The 21,778-nt window shown below is 36.7% G+C and overlaps 3 protein-coding genes and 1 pseudogene across 3 annotated transcripts; 3 read left to right on the top strand and 1 right to left on the bottom strand.

Moving 5' to 3' along the window:
- Positions 1 to 1,045: 1,045 nt before the first annotated feature.
- On the top strand, positions 1,046 to 2,719 carry LOC111782722 (annotated as a pseudogene).
- Positions 2,720 to 4,469: 1,750 nt separating this feature from the next.
- LOC111783321 (polyphenol oxidase, chloroplastic-like) lies at positions 4,470 to 7,334 on the top strand. Its single transcript, XM_023664242.1, has 2 exons — positions 4,470 to 5,346; positions 6,502 to 7,334. The coding sequence occupies exons 1-2, from the start codon at positions 4,470 to 4,472 to the stop codon at positions 7,275 to 7,277; spliced, it is 1,653 nt and encodes a 550-aa protein (XP_023520010.1). The 3' UTR covers positions 7,278 to 7,334.
- Positions 7,335 to 10,344: 3,010 nt separating this feature from the next.
- Positions 10,345 to 12,518, top strand: LOC111782723 (polyphenol oxidase, chloroplastic-like). Its single transcript, XM_023663515.1, has 2 exons — positions 10,345 to 11,239; positions 11,645 to 12,518. Exons 1-2 carry the CDS (start codon positions 10,345 to 10,347, stop codon positions 12,454 to 12,456), a joined length of 1,707 nt encoding a protein of 568 aa, XP_023519283.1. The 3' UTR covers positions 12,457 to 12,518.
- A 763-nt stretch (positions 12,519 to 13,281) lies between these two features.
- On the bottom strand, positions 13,282 to 18,018 carry LOC111783524. Its single transcript, XM_023664452.1, has 13 exons — positions 17,953 to 18,018; positions 17,612 to 17,806; positions 17,436 to 17,531; positions 17,202 to 17,328; positions 16,590 to 17,125; positions 15,889 to 16,083; positions 15,713 to 15,808; positions 15,479 to 15,605; positions 14,346 to 15,402; positions 14,109 to 14,274; positions 13,854 to 14,018; positions 13,554 to 13,706; positions 13,282 to 13,479 (listed from the first exon to the last, which is right to left on the bottom strand). Exons 1-13 carry the CDS (start codon positions 18,016 to 18,018, stop codon positions 13,282 to 13,284), a joined length of 3,177 nt encoding a protein of 1,058 aa, XP_023520220.1.
- Between the last annotated feature and the right edge of the window lie 3,760 nt (positions 18,019 to 21,778).

Raw genomic sequence — 21,778 nt, 5'->3', positions numbered from 1 at the left:
TAACCCATTTCTTCGTTCTTCAGTATCTATGTGTTGATTTTCGATAAATGTCTACAATTTTGAAGTTTTGATCCACCAAATTTCCCCTTCTCGAAAGTGTTGACCGATCGATGATCGATGTGCGTTGGGCTTTGGTTTTTTCAGTTCGTCTTTCGAACTTTTATGTTTTTCAAACCATAAACAAGCAATTTCTTTCTGTTTTTGTCGGCAGGACAAAGATGAAGAGGAAAAGGCAATGTAAAATATTTTAATTTTAGTGGATACGCTAAAAGACTACTCATGTCCGAGCCCAACGGACGTGGGATCTCACAATCCACTCCATTTAGGGCCCAGCGTCTCTGCTGTCACTCCCCTACCAAATCCATCTTCCATTTGAGGTCCAGCGTCCTCTGCCCGGTGTGTTTTGTTCTTTTCCCCAACCAATGTGGGATTGATATGTCACTCCCCTGCCAAATCCACATTCCATTCGAGGCCCAGCGTCTTCCGCCTAGTGTGTTCTGTTCTTTTCCCCAACCGATGTGGGATTTATCAATCCACTCCGTTTAGGGCCCAGTGTTCTCGTTATCACTCGTTCCTCTCTCCAATTGATGTGAGACCCCTACCAAATCCACCCCCTTCGAGACCCACCCAATGTCCTCCGCCCGGTGTCTGGCTTTTATACCATTTGTAACGGCCCAAACTCACGGCTAGCAGATATTATCCTCTTTGGACTTTCCCTTTTAAGCTTCTCCTCAAAGTTTTTAAAACATGTCTGCTAATGAAAAGTTTTCACACTCTTATAAAACGTGTTTGGTTCTCCTCCCCAACCGATGTAGGATCTCACATTATAAATATAATAAAACCAATTTCCCTATCATTTTCCCGAACCTTGCGACTAAAAAAGAGGTTCATCTTAAGTATTCCATATACATATAGGAGAATAGGCCAAATGAGAATAGGCCAAATATATCCGGACACGAGTGGAATCCTACATAATTTAAGACCCATGTATTCACATAGCAACATCCAATACTCCAAGGGGGAAAAAGTAAGGAAAGAAAAAAGGTGGCCACTCACTCTGCAGCCACACTCCCATCCCCTTCCTTTTCACTACTTTTTGTGTTTCCTCACGAGCACATGCACATTCCCCATATTCTCCTTTCAAAACTTTTTTCTTTTAGATCCATAAAATTGATACAAAATTCGATTTTCACATATTTGCAGGCTTGACTTTCCCTAGGGATCTTCCGCTTCTTCTTCTTCCATTTCCAATGATTGCTAATTTCCGGCCTTCTTTCTTCCTCCTCCTTCTACTCCGCCGCCTTCAACCTCTCAAGGAATCTGCTTATTACCATTTTCTCTCATCCCTTACCGCTTCTCTTCTTTATCTTCTCCTTCTCTTCCTTCTCGCTTTCAATGCCCTTTACGTTTTCTTTACTTACTCACCGTCGCCGGAGAAGACGATTCCTCAGTCTCCCCCTTTCTCGCCGGATAAACGATGCTCCAATCTTTCTTCTTCCGTTCCCGCTTCGACCCACGTTCTTTTTTCCATCGAAGAAAAACACCCACCGGTGATTTTTAAATCAAATTCCTCTGTTTTTCACAATCCCCATGTTAAAATCCGCGCCGATGACTCTGCTGAAATGGCGGCGAAGAGGGCCGGGAAACACAAGCGCCGCCTGAGAAGCCTCCGGCTAGAATCAAGAGAAAACAAATTTTCAGCAAGGATTGAGGAGTTCTTGGCTGCGAATTCATGTAAGCTTAGATTTTTCATGATTTGGATTTCACCATTGAATTCGTTTAGCGACAGAGAATTCTGGGCAATACAGAGCATATTCAACGCTCATGAAAATGGAAATCCGTGTTTGATCATTGTCTCGAATTCCCTCGATTCCACAAAAGGGAAACAAATTCTCAGCCCATTCTCGGAAAAAGGGTTCCCTTTGATCGCAATTTCTCCGGATTTCGATTCAATTTTCAGAAACACAGAAGCAGAGCCATGGTTCAATCAACTCCGGCGAGGAATCATAAAACCCGGCGAAATTTCTTTAGCTCAAAACCTCTCAAACTTGCTCCGATTGGCTCTGCTATACAAATTCGGCGGCATTTACCTCGACGCCGACGTGATAATTCTAAAGAACTTCACAAATCTCCGAAACGTAATTGGAGCTCAAACCATCGATTTGAAAACCGGAAATTGGAGCAGATTAAACAACGCAGTGATGATCTTCGACAAAAATCACCCACTTCTCCTTCAATTCATCCAAGAATTCGCCACAACCTTCGACGGAAACAAATGGGGTCACAACGGACCGTATTTAGTATCAAGAGTGGTGTCGAGATTGAACCAAAATCCTGGGTTTAATTTGACTGTTCTTCCTCCGTCGGCGTTTTACCCTGTTGTTTGGAGCAGAATCAGGGCTCTGTTCCAGAGTCCAAAAGATGCAGTTCATTTGAAATGGGTAAAGGCGAAACTGAAACACATTGAATCCCAGAGCTTGGCTCTCCATTTGTGGAACAGCCATAGCTTCAAGTTGAGAAGGGAAGCATTGTTGATATTATAGTAACAATGAAACCGTAAATTACATTTGTTGTTTAAAGATATCATCATAGATTTAGAACAGTCCTTAATTTTCTGGAAATGTTTTTGTACTTCGTTTATGAAAGATGTAAGGAATTTAGACATCAAATTTTACTGTCGGAAATTGAATGTCACAGAGGAATTAAAATTGAAAGTCGTTCTCCGGTCACCTACCGCACTGGTTGTGTATTTATAGCTTATTAATTACATTATCTTCAGATATTTTTTTAAAGTCAACTCTAAATAATCTGAACAATAATTAAATTTAATTTTCCACTTTAATATTATTATAACAATTTAGTTCCCGCCCCGCCCCACCCGCGTGCTCCCATGCGTGCCCCCGCTGCACTTGCCCACCCCACCCCGAGAAAATATTACTAAAATTTCATACGTCGACTTATAACCTACAAAAATGATAATTTTGAAGAGTTGCCGTTCAAATATTCGAATACTCAAATCATAATGGTTATCAATATAACGAATTGATCCATTATAATTTAATAATAATGGTATGAATAAGAATTTAAATTGAGTCCACAAATAATAAGTATACGAGCCTACGTTGATGGAAAGATTTATTAATAAGCAATATAACTTGGTATATCAATTATATAATTATTGAGTGTATAAATTTGATTGATATATGGATATAAAAGTATATCATATAACTGTTAATATACCAATAATATAATATAAAGTATATCATATATATACCAATAAAATTATAATTTGATTGTTTTATTGATATATTTGTAAATCTAAAATACCAGGCTGGATTTGCAAATAGTTTGTTGGGCCGCTCGCTCGATCCTTCGTAGGACGAACACAAAAAGCCCATTAGGCCCAAATTATGAAATGGATGCATTCCAACTTTCCTTTAAAGATTACTGAATGGGAATGGCCAGTAAAAATAAATTACCAAAAATTATGGTGAAAAAAATGTTTATAAGAATTTACTGCCCAGTAGAAATTAAGTTAAATAATTTGATACAAAATATGTGAACGAGGACAAAATATTTTAAAATGACATGTATAGCCCTTTACTCTTAATTATAACCGTTCAACATTATTAAGTAGTCTTTAATAAGTTGAGTTAAGAATTGTACGGAAATTTTGAAAAATAATGTTGATTCAATAATAATAATAATCTAAGAATCTATCCGGACTATAATTTATTTAATAAACTAATAATCTCTACTTTTGATCCTAACTATTCAACATTATTACTTAGACTTTAATTAATGTAGTTAATAATTCTATAATTTTTTTTAGGGTCGACGTGAAATTTATTTTTTATTTCACGTAATACATTACTCTATTAAAAAAAAAAAAAAAAAAAACAGCATGATATCAAATGTAAACTTCTTTGGATAAGATGCTATTCGGATTTAAACAATCACACTAATTTTTTTTTATTAGTATGTTTTGTGTTCAATCACGTGTTTTTCTTAAAGAAAATTTGTGAGAGATCGCAGAACATAAAATTACTCAAAATCAAGCTTGTTGAACTTTATTGGTACAAGTAGTAACTATTAATTCTTTTATATATTTTTTAACTGTAATCTCACCACTTATAAGAGTAATGTTTTATATAGTTTCGACGGTGATTTTGAAGTAAGATTTAGGTTACTCTGTCTTGATTATTTTTTTAAAAAGTTTGGTTGCTTTAGCACACATTAAGGCCCTTTCACCAAATCTAGGTGGACATCAAATTAAAAGGTTAAAATACAACTAAATAAGTATAAAACTTTGAGGAAATTTATAATTAAACATTATTTAAAAGTCAAAGTAGGTAAAAATAATACAAAGTTTTAGTTCATACTATTGAGATAGAATCTTTTTGGGTTATAAATAATACGCATAAGATTGGGATTTGAAACAAACCATATTTGGTTTAAATTATCAAGCAATGGCTTCGCTATCACCACCGGCTCTTTCCACCACCACATTTCGCCCATCATCCAGCCTTAGAACATCAAAATACCTTCCCAATAACGGTACTCGAATTTTGTGTAGCGCCGCCAATGGCAATATTGATAGAAGAGACGTTCTTATTGGCATAGGCGCAGGCGGTCTCTACGGAGCTTCCGCCTTTGCCCTTGGCGCTCCAGTCCAAACTCCCAACATTAGCAAGTGTGGCCCACCAGACCTGCCACCTGGCACCGACCCAACCAACTGCTGCCCTCCGCCGTCCCCCTCGATTCTCGACTTCCGACCACCGGCACCGGGAAAATTACGGGTCAGGCCAGCTGCCCATTTGGTCGATCAAAGCTACATAGAGAAATATAAGAGAGCCGTGGAGCTAATGAAAGGGCTGCCCGAGGATGACCCACGTAGCTTCATGCAACAAGCGAACGTTCACTGTGCTTATTGTAACGGAGGGTACGACCAAGTGGGGTTTCCTGTGGAGGTGCAAGTTCATAACTCGTGGCTGTTTTTCCCATTTCACCGTTATTATCTCTACTTTTACGAGAAGATATTGGGAGAGCTGATTGGAGATCCCACTTTCGCCTTGCCCTTTTGGAACTACGATGCTCCTGAGGGTATGAGAATGCCAGCCATGTACGCCGACCAAAACTCGTCCCTTTACGACCAACTTCGGAACCAAAATCATCTGCCGCCAACATTGATAGATCTGGATTTCGATGGGGTTGATTCAAACATAGGCAATAATGCGCAGATAAGAACTAATCTTAGAATTATGTATCGCCAAATGGTTTCCAATAGTCGTACCCCTAAGCTCTTTTTCGGCAGCCCTTATGTAGCCGGAGACGAGCCATCACCTGGTAACGCTTTCCTTTTTCTCAACTTCTTACTGTTAGAAAAACACAACTCTCCATACAATGATTTTGAGTATAAGTTCTGGTAGCACCGATGGAGAGAGTATTCTTTGTTTATAAAACCATGATCATTCCCTAAATTAGCCGAGGGAGACTTTCATCATTCAACACCTTCCCTCGAACAAAATACGTCTCCCCTTAATCAAGGCTCGACTCCTTTGGAGTCTTAGTCATTCTTGGCCTTCGAGGAGACTTGACTCCTTTCTTTTGGAGTCCTTTGTTTGATATTTCAGGATTTACCAATCTATTGGCACCACTAAGTTTAGGGCATGATTCTAATATCATGTTAGACGAACATGACTCTCCATAATGGTATGATATTGTTGACTTTGAGTGTAAGCTCTAGTGTCTTTGGTTTGTGGTTCTCCAAAAGGCCTCACAACCCATGGAGAAAGTATTATTTGTTTATAAAACCATGATCATTTTCTAAATAAGTCGACGTGGACTTTCATCATCCAACACTTACCATTATTCCAACCTTCTTTTAATTTTTTTTAATTAGTTTTAACTTTATAAAATGACAGAAAAAAAAAATATATGTCCTGTAATAATTATGGCAAGCTGCAAAGATTAGTATTGACATTTATTTAGTTCATAACTCTCATTTGTTTGATTCATCATATTTATTTGGTTCATAACTCTAATTTATTTGATTCATCTCTCGTTTATTTCATTCATAATCATTTTGATATATGAATTTTATCCCTCATCTTTTTGGTTCATAACTCTAATTTATTTGGTTCTATCTCTTGTTTATTTAATTTGATTATGATATATGAATTCTATGGATCCATGAATAACATTAATGCTTCTATGCATATATAAATATTTGTTTAGAATTTATTTTAAGATGGAGAGTCATTGTTATTTTGTATTTGTCAGTAAACAAATGAGATAAATTTTGCATGAGAGACTTGGTAGTAGAAGAGTGTCAAAGATACACGGTTAAACACTTTGTTTATAGTAATAGACTACCACCTATGAATGTAAAAGAATTTTTCCTCTTCAAATCACAAATATTTGTGTCTTTTTTATTTAATTTCTATTCATATGATGGAAGAGAATGGGTAGTTAATTAACTTAGTATACACAAAATGACAGGAGGTGGGTCAGTGGAGAACATCCCACACAATACGGTTCACACATGGTGCGGCGACACCAAGAAGCCCAACCTAGAGAACATGGGCAACTTCTACTCCGCCGCCAGAGATCCCATCTTCTACTCCCACCACTCCAACGTAGACCGCATGTGGTCCGTGTGGAAGACCCTCGGCGGAAAGCGACAGGACCTTGAATACCCTGAATGGCTCAACGCCTCATTCATTTTCTACAACGAGAAGGCCCAAGCCGTCCGAGTCCGAGTCCGAGACTGTCTGGACACCAAAAAACTCGGGTACGTCTACCAAGACGTGGAACTCCCATGGCTCGAAACCCGCCCCACGCCTCGTCGAGCCGGGAAGGCGGCGAGACGTCCAAAGATGAAGTTCCCGGTAACTCTAAAGTCGGCGATCAGTACGGAAGTGAAGAGGGCGAAGAAATCAAGAAGCAAGAAGGAGAAAGAGGAGGAAGAGGAGATTTTGGTGATTGAGGGAATCAAGTTGGATCCCAACACGCTGGTAAAGTTCGATATTTATATCAACGACGAAGATGAGAAGGACAATAGAGGCGACATTACTGAGTTCGCTGGGAGCTTTGTGAACGTGCCACATAAGCACGGACACAAGAAGAAGGTGAAGACGGGGCTTAGGTTGGGGATAACTGAAGTGCTTGAGGATTTGGGTGCTGATGGTGACGACAGCATCATCGTCACTCTCGTCCCCAGGCTTGGAGCTGGGCTCGTCTCCATTGCTGGGATCAAGATCGAATATGGAGATTAATTTCTTTGGGAAACTAAATTTAAAATAAAAGAAGGCTTCCAGGTTTGAGGCTAATAATTCCAAACAACTTTCAGTCTATTTGCATCTTAATTATAACTATAAACTTATAAAATTGTATTCATTTTAATCATAAACTTTTCATTTTATCAAATTACACATCAAACTTAGATGAGTATTAATCTTAACATTAAAATTTAAAAGTGTTACAATTTAACTCCTTAATAAATGTTTACTTTAAATAACGTTAAAAAAAAATTACATAAAAATGTACCATATGAAATTAATAAAATAAAAAGATATATATATATATATATATATATATATATATTGTTGAAATTTAAGAATTTTGGCACAATTTTGTAATGATTAATTTGTGTATGAAATTTGTGCAAATTTTTATTTTATTATTTTACTTCACTTAACCAACTACCCATGAGACTTTTTATAACTATTTTACCTTTTTTTTTTCTTTATTTTATCTTTCAAAGTTTTCAAGGGACAAAAGGTGGGTTTAGTAATAATTTTAGTTAATTTTGGTCTAAAAAGTTAGGTAACTTCAATTAGTTGGTAGTTAAAGATCTTGGGGAAACTACAAATTGGAGACGTTAACCAAACTAAAAGTTAAACATTTAAGATTTTTCACATGCTCCAAATTGAAGATTTTTAACAAATTTGAAAACTTTAAAAAATGTGTATGCATGAATAGAAATCTAACACAACTGATGGACGTCAAACAAAGTCGAAATACAGTATACCTGGCTTGATTGAATTGGATTGGACTCGCGGGTCGAACCAATCTAGGTCTAGAAGAACATTTGATTACACCCGAAGCAAATGGTTCAAAATCTCAAATGTGCCTCAAGTGTCCTCCATATCAAGTGTCCTCCATATCAAAACAATACAGAAAAAGAAAAAAAGAAAAGAAAACATTTGTATTTATTAATATAAACATAAATGTCCCATTAATAGAACAGTTGAATCCGTACCATAAATACAAATAATGAATGGACTTTTATTTTGGTTAAAAAGGTCTACAAACTCATTTTCCTTTTCTCAAATTTATTCAATCAACCTTTAAATTCAGCTCTAAAATTTGTCACAATTTGGATTGCGTACACAACATTATCTTGCATTTTTCCTTTGAATATTCAAATTTCAAAATTATATCTATATATTATATATAAATAAATAATGAATTTTCTTCTTGATAAAAAAATTCAATATTCATATAGATTTGTAAAACATATAAATTCAATATTCATATGAATTTTTTTTTTTTTTTTTTTAAACATACTTTAAATTTAGTTTTTATATTTTATTGGGAATTTTAAAAACTAAATTTTTTTATCCAAATTTAATTTTTAATTAAATTCTTAAAAGTTTGAAAATGATGTGTAAAATAATCTGCTTTTGAAAAAACAGTTGACTGTTTGATTAATTAATAAAAGAACACGTGCGTAGTTGGCCCTCCGAACTATATTATTTTGCTGAATTAAATGAAAATTTTTTTAAAAGAAAAAAAATTTAAGACCACATAATAAAGTGAATGGAGTCGTACGTTTAGGTTATCAAAAACGACGTCGGGATGTAAGTGGAGGGCAATTCATTTACGTCTCAATTTCAATTTTCAATTTTTTTTGTTTTTTTTTATTAAATCTTACCTTTGATTGGGTGGATATTAAAAAAACTAAAATCTAATATTTCCATATTTTTCAATGTTTATCTGAAAAGTCATTATTTATTTATTTATTTATTTTAATAATGATGAGGTTGGACGTAGAAATAATGTATTTTTTTTTATAAATAAGAATATTCTATATCCTTATAACTGTATGAATATTTCTTTCTTTGCTATTTATTTTAAATATACTTAATTATTTAACGGTAATAAATCAATAATAATCCACTTTTTTATTTGCTGAACTGAAGTTATTGATTAATTAGTTAAATTAAACCAGAATAAATAATATTATTTAAAAGTTACAATTAATTATTTATATTAAAAAATTTTAAAAAAATTTCATAAAGGAAATAATAAAAATTGTACTTTTAGGATGATTTATTCTTACTCACATATTTATTCTAAGAAAAATTTCATGAGATCACCCAACTTAAAATTATTCTTAACAAAACAAGCTCAATTTTAAAGTTTCTATAATTGAGACACTAAAAGGAAATGTGCATTTTATTGATATAGATAGTAACTTCCATTGGTCTTTATTAGCCATTCTACTTTCATGATCACCTCGATGTAGTTTTGATTCATTCATGTACCGTTTCTTTACTCAGGTGTCACATGCCCACTAACTTCTTCTTTGATTTATCCTTGAATCACATCTTAATAAGGTGTCGCTATGTTACCACTTGTAATGTCCCATTTCCAAGATTCAATGCAATCCTATAAAAACTTCGCAGTTAAACGTATTTTGTGTTGGTTTGTGGAAACAGTGTTTACTCTTAAAAGTAAGAAGTAAGTATCATAAATATATTCCACGAGGATGCATGAGCTGTTAGAGGTGACAAGTTGGTACGTACATATCCATCAAATTATAATGGCTACATTGTAGTTTTTAATTTAAATTATATAATTTCTAAATAATTAATTTATAGCAATTTAATAAACTTACTTTGCTGACGTGGGTATAATAAATATCGCAATCGACAGAGACCTATTCCAAGGTTGAAGGTTCAACAAGCTGGAACATTTGTGAATGTCTACAATTACGTTGTGTCGGTAACTGCCACGTCAACATGACGAAATTGGACGCAAGAATCTCTTGAGATTCCCTTAAAATTGTTCATCCAATAATTTTTAAAATTTATTAGAGATAAAAATGTGATTATTTGACATAATTAAATATTTATTTAAAGATTGGTAGATATAATGGATACAAAATTTTGGGAAAACTTATGATTAAACATTATTAAAAAAAAAAAAAAGTAAAAAATAGGTAAAATTAATATTAAATTTTTAGTTGAGACAATTAAGATAGATTTTTTGGGGTTATAAATAGTAGGCAGATAAGTGGGATTTGAAATAAACCATCTTTGATTCAATAACCAAGTAATGGCTTCTCTACCACCACCAGCTCTTTCCACCGCCGCATTTCGCCCATCCTCCAGCCTCCGAACATCAAAATACCTTCCCATTAACGCTGCTCGAATTTTGTGTAGCGCCGCCGATGGCAAAATTGATAGAAGAGACGTTCTTATTGGGATAGGCGCAGGCGGTCTCTACGGAGCTTCGGCCTTCACCAAAGATTCCACCTTTGCCCTTGCCGCTCCAGTCCAAACTCCCAACATTAGCAAGTGTGGCCCACCAGACTTGCCACCTGGCGCCGATCCAACCAATTGCTGCCCGCCTCCGACCACTTCGATCGTTGACTTCCTGCCACCGGCGCCGGGAAAACTACGCGTCAGGCCAGCTGCCCATTTGGCTGATCAAAGCTACATAGACAAATATAAGAGAGCCGTGGAGCTAATGAAAGGGCTGCCCGAAGATGACCCACGTAGCTTCATGCAACAAGCGAACGTTCACTGTGCTTATTGTAACGGAGGGTACGACCAAGTGGGGTTTCCAGTTGAGGTGCAAGTTCATAACTCGTGGCTGTTTTTCCCATTTCACCGTTATTATCTCTACTTTTACGAGAAGATATTGGGAGAGCTGATTGGAGATCCCACTTTCGCCTTGCCCTTTTGGAACTACGATGCTCCTGGGGGTATGAAAATGCCAGCCATGTACGCCGACCAAAACTCGTCCCTTTACGACCAACTTCGGAACCAAAATCATCTGCCGCCAACATTGATAGATCTGGATTTCGATGGGGTTGATTCAAACATAGGCAATAATGCGCAGATAAGAACTAATCTTAGAATTATGTATCGCCAAATGGTTTCCAATAGTCGTACTCCCAAGCTGTTTTTCGGCAGCGCCTATGTAGCCGGAGACGAGCCATCACCCGGTAATATTTTAGTATAACATTGAACATAAATTCTCGTGATTTTATTTTTTATTTAGTTAATATTTTTCTTTTTCTCAAATTCTACGTTATTCAAACAATTTTTTAAAAATTTTAGATTAATTTTAACTTGATAGAATTGAAAAAAAAAATATAACGTGATTTTATTTTTTATTTAGCTAATATTTTTTTATTTCTCAACTTCTACGTTATTCAAACAATTTTTTAAAAATTTTAGATTAATTTTAACTTGATAGAATTGAAAAAAAATATATTATTGGGTGGAATAATTTTTGGTTGGATAGAATATGAGTTAATTAATCAAGTATGTTGGATGATGAAAGTCTCACGTGGTTGATTGTGGAGAGTAATGTTGGTGTATCTAACGGAGTATATACAAAATGATAGGTGGTGGGTCAGTGGAGAACATCCCACACAATACGGTTCACACATGGTGCGGCGACAACAACGAGCCGAACCTAGAGAACATGGGAAACTTCTACTCCGCGGCCAGAGATCCCATCTTCTACTCCCACCACTCAAACATAGACCGCATGTGGTCCGTGTGGAAGACCCTCGGCGGAAGGCGACAGGACCTACAATACCCTGAATGGCTCGACGCCTCTTTCATTTTCTACAACGAGAAGGGCGAAGCGGTGCGAGTCCGAGTGCGGGACTGTCTGGACACAAAAAACCTGGGCTACATCTACCAAGACGTGGAACTCCCATGGCTCGAAACCCGCCCGACGCCTCGTCGAGCCCTCAGAGCCCAAAAGAGCGTCGACAGTAATGTCCCCTCCAGGCGCGTGAAACCTGGAAGGATGAAGTTCCCGGTGACTGTGGAGTCGGCGGTGAGTACGGAAGTGAAGAGGGGGAAGAAATCGAGAAGCAGGAAGGAGAAAGATGAGGAAGAGGAGATTTTGGTGATTAAGGGAATCGAATTCGACCCGAACACGGCGATTAAATTGGATGTTTATATCAACGATGAAGATGAGAGGGAAATTAGAGGGGATAATACGGAGTTTGCAGGGAGCTTTGTGAACGTGCCGCATAAACATGGGCACAAGAAGAAGGTGAAGACGGGGCTTAGATTGGGGATAACTGAAGTGCTTGAGGATTTGGAAGCTGATGATGACGACAGCATCATCGTCACTATTATCCCCAGCCTTGGAGCTGGCCTCGTGTCCATTGCTGACATCACGTTGGAATATGGAGATTAATTTTTAAAACTTTATTATTACCTGTTTCTTTAATAATTCCATCAACTTTATTTATTGTTACATTTTATGTTTTAAGATTTCTAAATACTTTTTTTTAAAAAAAATTAAAATGAGATAAAAAGCATTAAATAGTTTCATGCATGTGGCCAAATAGTTAAAAAAAAAAATAATAATAATAATTATGAAGTGGTTGTATGTTTAGTTAATGAAAGGATAGCCAAAACCCGAAAAAACGTGGTGGATAAAGAAGAGGTACTAAACAATCTCTATGAAAGAACTGTATATCAACACCGTGGATAATGTCATTTTAATGTGGGTCTCTCGTGACTTTATTTTTTGTTTTTCTCAAAATGTCTCGTAACGAAAATGATAATAGTATCTTTACGGGTACTAACAAGTCAATTTGGTGATGGAATAGAACAATTCAATTCAATTCAATACAATACAATTACATACAATTACAATTACAATGGTGTAATATTGAAATCTGGTAATAAGATTTTGTGTTCTTGGTGGCCTTCAAGATCCTCTGTTTTATGTAGGGGTAGAATATTGATAAGCATGAATGGAAGAGAGGTCTGATACAAAGATAGGATGAAGGGTGATTAATTAGTAGTATACATATAAACTCATAATCGTTATGTAATGTTTACAGGCTTCTATCCAGAAAGAGGGAAAAGGTGAAGCAACATGAACAAATACCATTCCACAAACTCAAATGCTACACCTCACATGGATCACTGATTCTTTCTTTCCTTTTTTTTTTTTTTTTTTTTTTTCTNAGAAAACACATGAAAACACAACTTTAAAACAAACTGGATTGAATCATAGGTCCTGAGATTCACTCTCTATTTCTAGAGCCAATTCTCGGGTCAGCCTATCGGCGCGTTCGTCGTGTCCACCGGCGAATGTGTAAACTCGGTATGCCAATTGAAATGCCCTCCATAGCATCTTAGGACATCCCTTGTTTGAATTTTCGGATCGGACTCCGTTTCGTGCTGCCTGCTTCAACTCTCTCTTTTCCTGTATCGACCATACAAATCACTTTAGGTTTCGATAGTTATAACTCAACTCAACTCAATCGAGCGATTGACTACCTTTAGAGCTAATTCCATGCAGCTGGAAGACACGTCCACCATTGATTCCTTGATCCGTATTAACACGTTGAAATCAAAATGAATATGGTGACTCTGGAATCTCTTTGATTCGTCGTCCTTCGTTCGCTCGAGTGCATCGACTTCTCCTTTGATCTGTTTGTGTTTAGCAGAGACAAAAGCAATGGTTCATTATCGACATTCTTCAATGCTTTATTACACGGACTTAGACCTTATGTTCAAAGTGGATAATATCATATCATTGTGGAGTGTCTATAAATCCAAATAGGTATTCAGAACTACCTTGTTGAAGTAGCTTTCAACTCGGTCCAGAAGTTGTCCCATGGGAGAAACAATGTTCCAATTCTGTAATTGAGAGAGCATTGCATCTAACTTTAAGTATAACGCTGCTGCAGTCCTTAAAGCTTCCAACTTTTTTGTGGGAAATCCTTCAAATCTTGCTAGAACCTTCAAGATTGAGAAAATGCAGCCTACCCTTTTGAATAACAGGTTGAAAGCAACGATTAAGAAAGTGGGCAAGGCAGGATTTGTACAAACCTGTGATTCATCGGTTAAATTCTCCAATACAGATTCCACTTTCTTGAGGAAAATGAGGAGCTCGTTCATGTCCGGTGACTGGAAAGCTGAAATGGAAGTTATAAGCTCTGTGATTGGCATTGCGTGTTTTTTAACGTCTTCTTCAATTTGCTGAAAGTAGGCTGATCTGAAACATCCCAAAAGAAACAACATTTATTCTATTGCATTTGTCGTGCAGTTTATAACAGAGGATCTTACCTTTTTGTCATCTCTGCCAAGGCATCAGCCATCCCCTGTTTTCCACCGGAGCTGCTCCCAACGCCGCCTTTTCTTCCATTAAAGGATGTAAGATTTTGATTGGATCCTTCCACCTTCCCTTTGAGTTTCCGGTACAGACTTCCCAATTGATGGGATCTCTTCAGTTTAGTAGTGGCTTTCTTGGGGCGCAATGATCGAATTGCCCCACCTGGAGGAGGTGGCGGTGGAGTAAAGCCATTGCCTTGAGGTATTGGAGGAGGTGACGGTACAAGGTTTGATGGTGGTGGTGGTGGTGGTGGTGGTGGTGGTGGTGGTGGTGGTTGTACTGCGACTTTAATCGCCTTTTTTATTACCTTTGACAGTGGTGTAGGCGGCGCAGGCGCAATAGGTGCAATAGGCACGGCTGCAGCAGGCAGTACCTTGATCCGAGGCAGTGGTGGTGGTGGAGGTAGTTGTAAAGAATGAGCCAATACTGCATTTTGTTGCACCATTGGTGGTGGTGGTGGTGGTGGTGGTGAAGGTGGTGGCGGTGGAGGAGGCAGAGGAGGTCCCGGTGGTGACAGTTTTGATGCAGCAAGTTCTTCAAAATCAACATCATTAGCTCTCTCAGGACTACCCTTTTGGCTAGCTTCACCTCCATCGGCAGCAACAGTCTTTTCAGAGCTGAGCTGAGCTTGTCCCTTTGGGGCAGGGCGGACATTAACACCACAGTGAGACAACGTGGGGAGCAACACTCGCTTGACATCAAAGGGATTCAACATTTCCATAGATTTCACTCTAAGAGACCACAAAATGGGAGAATTACACGACACTTTCTCCATTCCAGATAACTTTCTTTCGCTGTTGCGAAAATTTGCAAGAACGGATGTGGGAGTTTCAGGTGAAGAACAGCAAGGGCTATTGGTTTCAGAGCAGGAATCTGTTGACATCGAGCTCTTACCAAAGGAACTAGTTCGTGAATACGAGGAGCTCTTCGAGTTAACATATTCGTCCATCATATCAAACCTTTCGTTTGCCATATTAATGATGCAATCAATAATAGCCAACACGGATTCAACTACATAAAGCAAAAGTTTTCATCAATTATAGTCCTGATTTGCTCTACAAAACTGTTTAGAAAATTGAAAACTGACCAATTTCAGTGAAGCTCGAGTTTTCCTTGTATGATGGCAAATTATATTTAGGTTTGTCCTTCCAATCATGGTTCAGCATCCAAGATTCTCCGATCGATTTCAGCGCAGTGCAGAAGTAGGAGAGACTCTGATACATAAATTCAAGAGCTTATTCCATAATCCGAACAGAACAGAACAGAACAGAACAGAACGAACAGAGCAGAACAGAGTATAACAGAGCAGAACAGAACATACCTGTTCGATACGTGTGGCATTCATTTCGGAATATTGGATGTCCGATATGAGTTCGGGGTAGAGCTTTTGAAGGTCTTCCATGGTTCCGACCACCAGCTGCAAGAACCCATCACGAATCAAGCTATTTGAAACGAACTAAACAGATTGGAGTTGAAGAAGAATGAAGAAAAAGATACCTCATTTATAGAAGAAGAGAGTTGTAAAGGAGGCAAGTCGATGATGTCTCTAAGAATCAAGATTTTCCTGCGGAGCTCCATCACTTGAGAAAAATTGTCTTTGCGCTTCGATGACTTCCTACTTTTAGCAAGTCTAGATAGCTTTGATTTATTTGTGTACGTCTTCGGAAACACATAAGAAGGGCTCTTCATTGTCTACGACAAGAAAACACAACACGTAAGAACAACATCTGGGTGTTCTGTTTCATCTCATGTTATGAAATAAAAACCCGAAATTTGTAACAAAAAATCGAGCTTTATAAAGGAAACCCATTTCAGAAAAGTGAAAAGATCGAACAAACCTCGAGGTTATAAGACTTCTTACGAAACAGCAAAGGGCCTAAACCACACCAGCCATTGGTAGCCATGGAATGTGAGGTAAAGAAGGGTTAAAAAGAATTGAATGAAATAATGGGGTGAAGGGATTTGGGGGTTTTTTGCAGAAAAAATGGTGTTTTGTTTTGTAAATTCCTGTGGTCAACGATGTTGAAGTTCTCTCAAATACAAAAAAATGAAACGAAAAAGAGGTATTCTAGGGCTTTTGAAACACAGCATAAAAGAGCAGATTCAAAGTCGAATTCAATCAAAAGAGAGAGAGAAAGAAGAAGGAAAAAAAATAAAAAGAAAAAATAATAAAAAAAAAAGAACCAAATGGAATTTACTGCATTGGAACCTTCNGGCAGAGGAGGTCCCGGTGGTGACAGTTTTGATGCAGCAAGTTCTTCAAAATCAACATCATTAGCTCTCTCAGGACTACCCTTTTGGCTAGCTTCACCTCCATCGGCAGCAACAGTCTTTTCAGAGCTGAGCTGAGCTTGTCCCTTTGGGGCAGGGCGGACATTAACACCACAGTGAGACAACGTGGGGAGCAACACTCGCTTGACATCAAAGGGATTCAACATTTCCATAGATTTCACTCTAAGAGACCACAAAATGGGAGAATTACACGACACTTTCTCCATTCCAGATAACTTTCTTTCGCTGTTGCGAAAATTTGCAAGAACGGATGTGGGAGTTTCAGGTGAAGAACAGCAAGGGCTATTGGTTTCAGAGCAGGAATCTGTTGACATCGAGCTCTTACCAAAGGAACTAGTTCGTGAATACGAGGAGCTCTTCGAGTTAACATATTCGTCCATCATATCAAACCTTTCGTTTGCCATATTAATGATGCAATCAATAATAGCCAACACGGATTCAACTACATAAAGCAAAAGTTTTCATCAATTATAGTCCTGATTTGCTCTACAAAACTGTTTAGAAAATTGAAAACTGACCAATTTCAGTGAAGCTCGAGTTTTCCTTGTATGATGGCAAATTATATTTAGGTTTGTCCTTCCAATCATGGTTCAGCATCCAAGATTCTCCGATCGATTTCAGCGCAGTGCAGAAGTAGGAGAGACTCTGATACATAAATTCAAGAGCTTATTCCATAATCCGAACAGAACAGAACAGAACAGAACAGAACGAACAGAGCAGAACAGAGTATAACAGAGCAGAACAGAACATACCTGTTCGATACGTGTGGCATTCATTTCGGAATATTGGATGTCCGATATGAGTTCGGGGTAGAGCTTTTGAAGGTCTTCCATGGTTCCGACCACCAGCTGCAAGAACCCATCACGAATCAAGCTATTTGAAACGAACTAAACAGATTGGAGTTGAAGAAGAATGAAGAAAAAGATACCTCATTTATAGAAGAAGAGAGTTGTAAAGGAGGCAAGTCGATGATGTCTCTAAGAATCAAGATTTTCCTGCGGAGCTCCATCACTTGAGAAAAATTGTCTTTGCGCTTCGATGACTTCCTACTTTTAGCAAGTCTAGATAGCTTTGATTTATTTGTGTACGTCTTCGGAAACACATAAGAAGGGCTCTTCATTGTCTACGACAAGAAAACACAACACGTAAGAACAACATCTGGGTGTTCTGTTTCATCTCATGTTATGAAATAAAAACCCGAAATTTGTAACAAAAAATCGAGCTTTATAAAGGAAACCCATTTCAGAAAAGTGAAAAGATCGAACAAACCTCGAGGTTATAAGACTTCTTACGAAACAGCAAAGGGCCTAAACCACACCAGCCATTGGTAGCCATGGAATGTGAGGTAAAGAAGGGTTAAAAAGAATTGAATGAAATAATGGGGTGAAGGGATTTGGGGGTTTTTTGCAGAAAAAATGGTGTTTTGTTTTGTAAATTCCTGTGGTCAACGATGTTGAAGTTCTCTCAAATACAAAAAAATGAAACGAAAAAGAGGTATTCTAGGGCTTTTGAAACACAGCATAAAAGAGCAGATTCAAAGTCGAATTCAATCAAAAGAGAGAGAGAAAGAAGAAGGAAAAAAAATAAAAAGAAAAAATAATAAAAAAAAAAGAACCAAATGGAATTTACTGCATTGGAACCTTCTCTGTGAAGAGACAGCCAAGAAGAGGCGGAAAGACAGATGAGGTTTTATCGAAGGGATACACAATCCACAGTTCCCATGAAACTTGGTTTGGTTTGACATTTTGGTCTTGTTCTTGTTCATGTTCTTTACCAGATTCTTGTTTTGTAATTTTTACTTGGTTTGTTTGTTTAGCTTATCATCTGTATACCAAATATAGCCATGATTTTCTTAATCTCTACTCATATAGCGTTAACAACAACTAATCACAAATCATTAGTTAAATAAGGTACAACAAAACCAAACGTGTCCACATAGTCATACCAAAAAGTTGGTTTTCTAGGCAGACATGCACACAAACAACAAGGTTGACACTACTCGACACAACCCAATCTCCACTCGGGTTTGTTTCTCGTATTTGTTGCAATCTAAAGATACATGAATGAAGTATCATATACAATAACTTTGTATAAGACTCAATATGCGAGTCAATCTTGATCATGAGTAAGTTATAAACTTGTATGTATAACCTTCGTTGGTTCCTTTAATTTACATACGGACATAGATGAGGTTTAATTAAATTTTGTTCGAGTTAGGATAATAATATAAACTATAATGTAATATAATATTATTATACGATGGAATTTTAGCGATGACTTCATAAAGAAGGTAGCCTTAGAGAAGAAGGAAAGTCTGCTGAAGTTTTCGTCACCAAAATGTACGATTAATGAAGGGGCCCCACTTCCTTGCTGACTTTTCTCGGTCAAACCATCATTCTTTGCCACGTGGCTACTCTCCTCCTATCCATCTTAATTTCCAACTTTTTAGGCTATTAATTTATTTNATAACAGAGCAGAACAGAACATACCTGTTCGATACGTGTGGCATTCATTTCGGAATATTGGATGTCCGATATGAGTTCGGGGTAGAGCTTTTGAAGGTCTTCCATGGTTCCGACCACCAGCTGCAAGAACCCATCACGAATCAAGCTATTTGAAACGAACTAAACAGATTGGAGTTGAAGAAGAATGAAGAAAAAGATACCTCATTTATAGAAGAAGAGAGTTGTAAAGGAGGCAAGTCGATGATGTCTCTAAGAATCAAGATTTTCCTGCGGAGCTCCATCACTTGAGAAAAATTGTCTTTGCGCTTCGATGACTTCCTACTTTTAGCAAGTCTAGATAGCTTTGATTTATTTGTGTACGTCTTCGGAAACACATAAGAAGGGCTCTTCATTGTCTACGACAAGAAAACACAACACGTAAGAACAACATCTGGGTGTTCTGTTTCATCTCATGTTATGAAATAAAAACCCGAAATTTGTAACAAAAAATCGAGCTTTATAAAGGAAACCCATTTCAGAAAAGTGAAAAGATCGAACAAACCTCGAGGTTATAAGACTTCTTACGAAACAGCAAAGGGCCTAAACCACACCAGCCATTGGTAGCCATGGAATGTGAGGTAAAGAAGGGTTAAAAAGAATTGAATGAAATAATGGGGTGAAGGGATTTGGGGGTTTTTTGCAGAAAAAATGGTGTTTTGTTTTGTAAATTCCTGTGGTCAACGATGTTGAAGTTCTCTCAAATACAAAAAAATGAAACGAAAAAGAGGTATTCTAGGGCTTTTGAAACACAGCATAAAAGAGCAGATTCAAAGTCGAATTCAATCAAAAGAGAGAGAGAAAGAAGAAGGAAAAAAAATAAAAAGAAAAAATAATAAAAAAAAAAGAACCAAATGGAATTTACTGCATTGGAACCTTCTCTGTGAAGAGACAGCCAAGAAGAGGCGGAAAGACAGATGAGGTTTTATCGAAGGGATACACAATCCACAGTTCCCATGAAACTTGGTTTGGTTTGACATTTTGGTCTTGTTCTTGTTCATGTTCTTTACCAGATTCTTGTTTTGTAATTTTTACTTGGTTTGTTTGTTTAGCTTATCATCTGTATACCAAATATAGCCATGATTTTCTTAATCTCTACTCATATAGCGTTAACAACAACTAATCACAAATCATTAGTTAAATAAGGTACAACAAAACCAAACGTGTCCACATAGTCATACCAAAAAGTTGGTTTTCTAGGCAGACATGCACACAAACAACAAGGTTGACACTACTCGACACAACCCAATCTCCACTCGGGTTTGTTTCTCGTATTTGTTGCAATCTAAAGATACATGAATGAAGTATCATATACAATAACTTTGTATAAGACTCAATATGCGAGTCAATCTTGATCATGAGTAAGTTATAAACTTGTATGTATAACCTTCGTTGGTTCCTTTAATTTACATACGGACATAGATGAGGTTTAATTAAATTTTGTTCGAGTTAGGATAATAATATAAACTATAATGTAATATAATATTATTATACGATGGAATTTTAGCGATGACTTCATAAAGAAGGTAGCCTTAGAGAAGAAGGAAAGTCTGCTGAAGTTTTCGTCACCAAAATGTACGATTAATGAAGGGGCCCCACTTCCTTGCTGACTTTTCTCGGTCAAACCATCATTCTTTGCCACGTGGCTACTCTCCTCCTATCCATCTTAATTTCCAACTTTTTAGGCTATTAATTTATTTACGAACCTACTTTATATTAAAAATCTTTTATAATAATTATTATTAAACCAGATTTCTACAATTGATAATATATTGTATTTTTTTAAGTAATAAAAATTAAAAATGCTGTTTTCGAAATTTACATTATTTAAAATACGTGGTTTGAGAAAAAAAAAAATTAAATTACATTTGTCAAATATATATTGGTTGAAATTAGTGCATCCAAAAATAAAATAGAAACATAAATGGTCTGTCAAAAAATTACTTGTTTTCATTTTAATAAATTAAATTATCTTTCTTTTTTTAATTAAAATTAATTTTAAATAAAAAAAATATAAAGTTGCTTTCAACAAATTTCCTCTTCTTATACTCTTAACAAAATGAAAAATTATACCTTTAATAACTTTAATATTTGACCTTAAACTTAAAAGCTCAAATTTCAAATAAATAACATTTAATGAGGCGGTTAACACATGCTACTGAGTTATATCTACACAGTTGTATGATATTATTCACTTTGAGCTAAGCTTTCGTAACTTTACTTTTAGTTTCCCTAAACAGCGTTGTTTCTTATTTATAAACTCATGATGTTCCTCTTAATTAGCCAATGTGGGACTACTCCTCTCGAACAAAGTACACCATAGAGGGTCTTGAACAGTTTAGTACACGAAAAACCCAACAAACAAGAAGTATGCAAAATGGGGCGCAAGAAACCAATACACATAAAGCATAGACTTTGTCAAGAGGTGTGTCTTTTTGGGTTCCTTTATTCTCTTTTATTGGACGTGTTTGAAGGGCTTTAATGAATATCGAAATGTAATTGTTTTAAAGAGTCAAAAATACAACTGCGAAACCCATCTCTTTTGGTTTTTGAATTCAAACCCTAACCCACTTTTGGTCCTTTATTCCAACGAC

This window comes from Cucurbita pepo, chromosome LG20 (assembly GCF_002806865.2).
Source record: "Cucurbita pepo subsp. pepo cultivar mu-cu-16 chromosome LG20, ASM280686v2, whole genome shotgun sequence".
Taxonomy (NCBI): Eukaryota; Viridiplantae; Streptophyta; class Magnoliopsida; order Cucurbitales; family Cucurbitaceae; genus Cucurbita; species Cucurbita pepo.
Note: the sequence above shows the minus strand (reverse complement) of the source record. Positions and strands in the feature narration are given on the sequence as shown.